At 60.0% G+C, this 2,225-nt stretch overlaps 1 protein-coding gene across 2 annotated transcripts in view; it reads left to right on the top strand.

Moving 5' to 3' along the window:
• Positions 1-168: 168 nt before the first annotated feature.
• The window catches only part of EDIL3 (EGF like and discoidin domains 3), a 443,350-nt gene continuing 441,293 nt past the window's right edge, over positions 169-2,225 (top strand). The window contains exon 1 of one of the 2 annotated variants that reach the window (XM_007448349.1): positions 169-642. In XM_007448349.1, coding sequence (XP_007448411.1) covers positions 576-642 — 67 coding nt within the window. In that variant the 5' untranslated portion in view covers positions 169-575. The remainder of the gene's footprint in view (positions 643-2,225) is intronic. The other variant, XM_007448350.1, reaches the window with a different exon arrangement.

The raw sequence follows: 2,225 nt of genomic DNA on the forward strand, positions 1-2,225 counted from the left end.
GAGAAAGAGGGGGAGGCTGCTGGAGGGAATAGGAAGGAGGGGCGCGCGGAGCGGGCGGGCGCCTGCGAGGCTCAAGCTCACACGCACGCCGCCTCTGTTTGTACACAGTGCGCTCTCGGCTCGCTCCCTCGCTCCCCGCCTGCTCACGCTTCATTGTTCTCTTAAGTCAGAAGCCCCGCAGCCGGCCGCGGCGCCGCCAGCAGAGCACACAGTCTGCGGGTCCGCCAGCGCGGGTGACCCCGAGCCACCGCTGGAGCCGGCGCCCGGCCCCCGCCCGCCGCGCCTCGTCTGGGACCCACCCGCAGAGGAGGCTGAGCCCGCTGGCGACTCCCCGGAGCTCGCCCACCTCCCAGCGCCCCGGAGCGCAGGCAAAAGGGGAAGAAAGATTCCTCTCTTTGGTCGCCACTCTTTCTTGCTCTCTCCAAGAATTTGTTTAAGGAGACGCTGCAGGAAAAAGACATCATCTTGAATCCTCTGTCGGGGCGGGGTCTGCCGCTGCCCTGCGGTGCAGCCTCAGCGACACTACCCTCCACTAGGACCCCTGACCAGCGGGGTCACGTCCGAGAGACGGGATCATGAAGCGCTCGGTGGCTGCTTGGCTCCTGCTTGGGCTCAGCCTTGGTGTCCCTCAGTTCTGCAAAGGTGAGGCGACGGCCCCGGGCGCCGGTTGCGGGACAGGCAGAGAGTCCCCTGGGAAACGCTGCGCAGGGGGCTCCAGGGGTGGCGAGCGCCGTGCGCGGCACCGAGGAGGCTGCGCCCTGTCCTGCGTGCCCAGGAAAAGTGCTCGCAAAGTCAGAGCGGAGTGTGCGGGGCTGAGACGGGAAGAGGGTGTGGGGTACCCAGATGAGATAGAGGAAGGACGGGGATGCAGGGGAGGCGGGAGGGAAGCCAGATCTTCCACGGCTTACTTGGCCCCCGCGTAGCCACGCGAGCCCTCCCTGGGCAGTGTGGGTGATGCCGGCTCCCGGCTCCAGACGGGGCTTTCGCTGGGGAGCGAGGGAAGCGAGAGTGCCCCGGGAGTGGAGGAGTGGAAAGGGGAAGAGTGCCTTAGGGCTGTCCGCCTCCAGGGTGCTGTGCTCTGGTGCCCGGCCCACGCCAAGCAGTTTGCAAATCCGAACCCGGTGCTGGGAGTTTGGGCGGTGGGTGCGGTGGAGACGGGTCTGATAAGTCAGTTTGGCTTTCTCCCATCTCCCCATCCTGGAGGCGCAGCACCAATAGCAGAAAAACCCCAGGAACCCGCCCTTCCTGTAGCCCAAAGGGCCTCAAGCTTTGCTCAGCATACCCTCCTGGTAGGAGCCTAACTCTTGGTAATAGGGAATCTTGCGTTGCGAGACAACCCTGGCGCCCCCGCCCAAGAGCGGAAAAGTTGTAAGAGGTGGTCTGGTGGTGGTTTTCATGAATTGCATGAAATAAACCAGTCTGTTAAAAAAAACAACAACAACAACACAGGACTTTGAAGAGTCTCCTGCTGAGTTGCGTAGTTGGCTTCCAGGTCCCTGGGAAGGATGGCCTGTCAATACAAGCCTTGGTCTTGGTTCCATGTAAGCTCGCGTTGGCATTGAAGTTGGAGCCTGGAAAGGGCAGGGGAGCTGCAGGGACTCTGGGTAGGTTGCTCGAGGCGGACCCGAGTCCCTTCTGCGCCCACATACACAGGCGGCTCCTTCTGTGCGTTCAGTGGGTAATGAAACCCTCCGCAGGCTGCTTCAAGTGGAGAGCTGAGTGCACTACAGGGTTTAAAATGCTGTGCCTCTTAAAAAAATGTGGCTGGATTAAAAAATGCATTGACTCAAATCCATTTGAGATTAGACGCTGAATGAATATTCTACACCATTCATCCACGCACCCATCCGTCTATTTGTTTCACAGGAAAATTGTGAACTCTTGGGCTACTGTTTGCCTAAGAAGCCGGGTGTTCCTGGCCAGATGCCCTCGGTGCCCTACCAGTAGCTATCCAGGCCGCACCTTTCCTCGGCCTCCCTCCCTCCCCCAGAATGTGGCTATTTCCCCCTGCGAGTAGGTGTGTGCCTCGCCCGCGTTTACTATGTGCCCTTCCAGTTATCAGACAGAGGCAGCCAGCCACTCCACTGAAGGTAAAGGAACGGTAATGGCTCTGTAGTTGCACTGCGGACTGCCCCAGCTATACGAAAAAGACAGTGCTTCCACTACCGATATTTCTCCTTTCTTTCATTTCCCGTCTGGATTTCTTCTGCACTTTGATCCCTCAG

The sequence above is a fragment of the Lipotes vexillifer genome, unplaced genomic scaffold, assembly GCF_000442215.2.
Source record: "Lipotes vexillifer unplaced genomic scaffold, Lipotes_vexillifer_v1.1 scaffold654, whole genome shotgun sequence".
Taxonomy (NCBI): domain Eukaryota; kingdom Metazoa; phylum Chordata; class Mammalia; order Artiodactyla; family Lipotidae; genus Lipotes; species Lipotes vexillifer.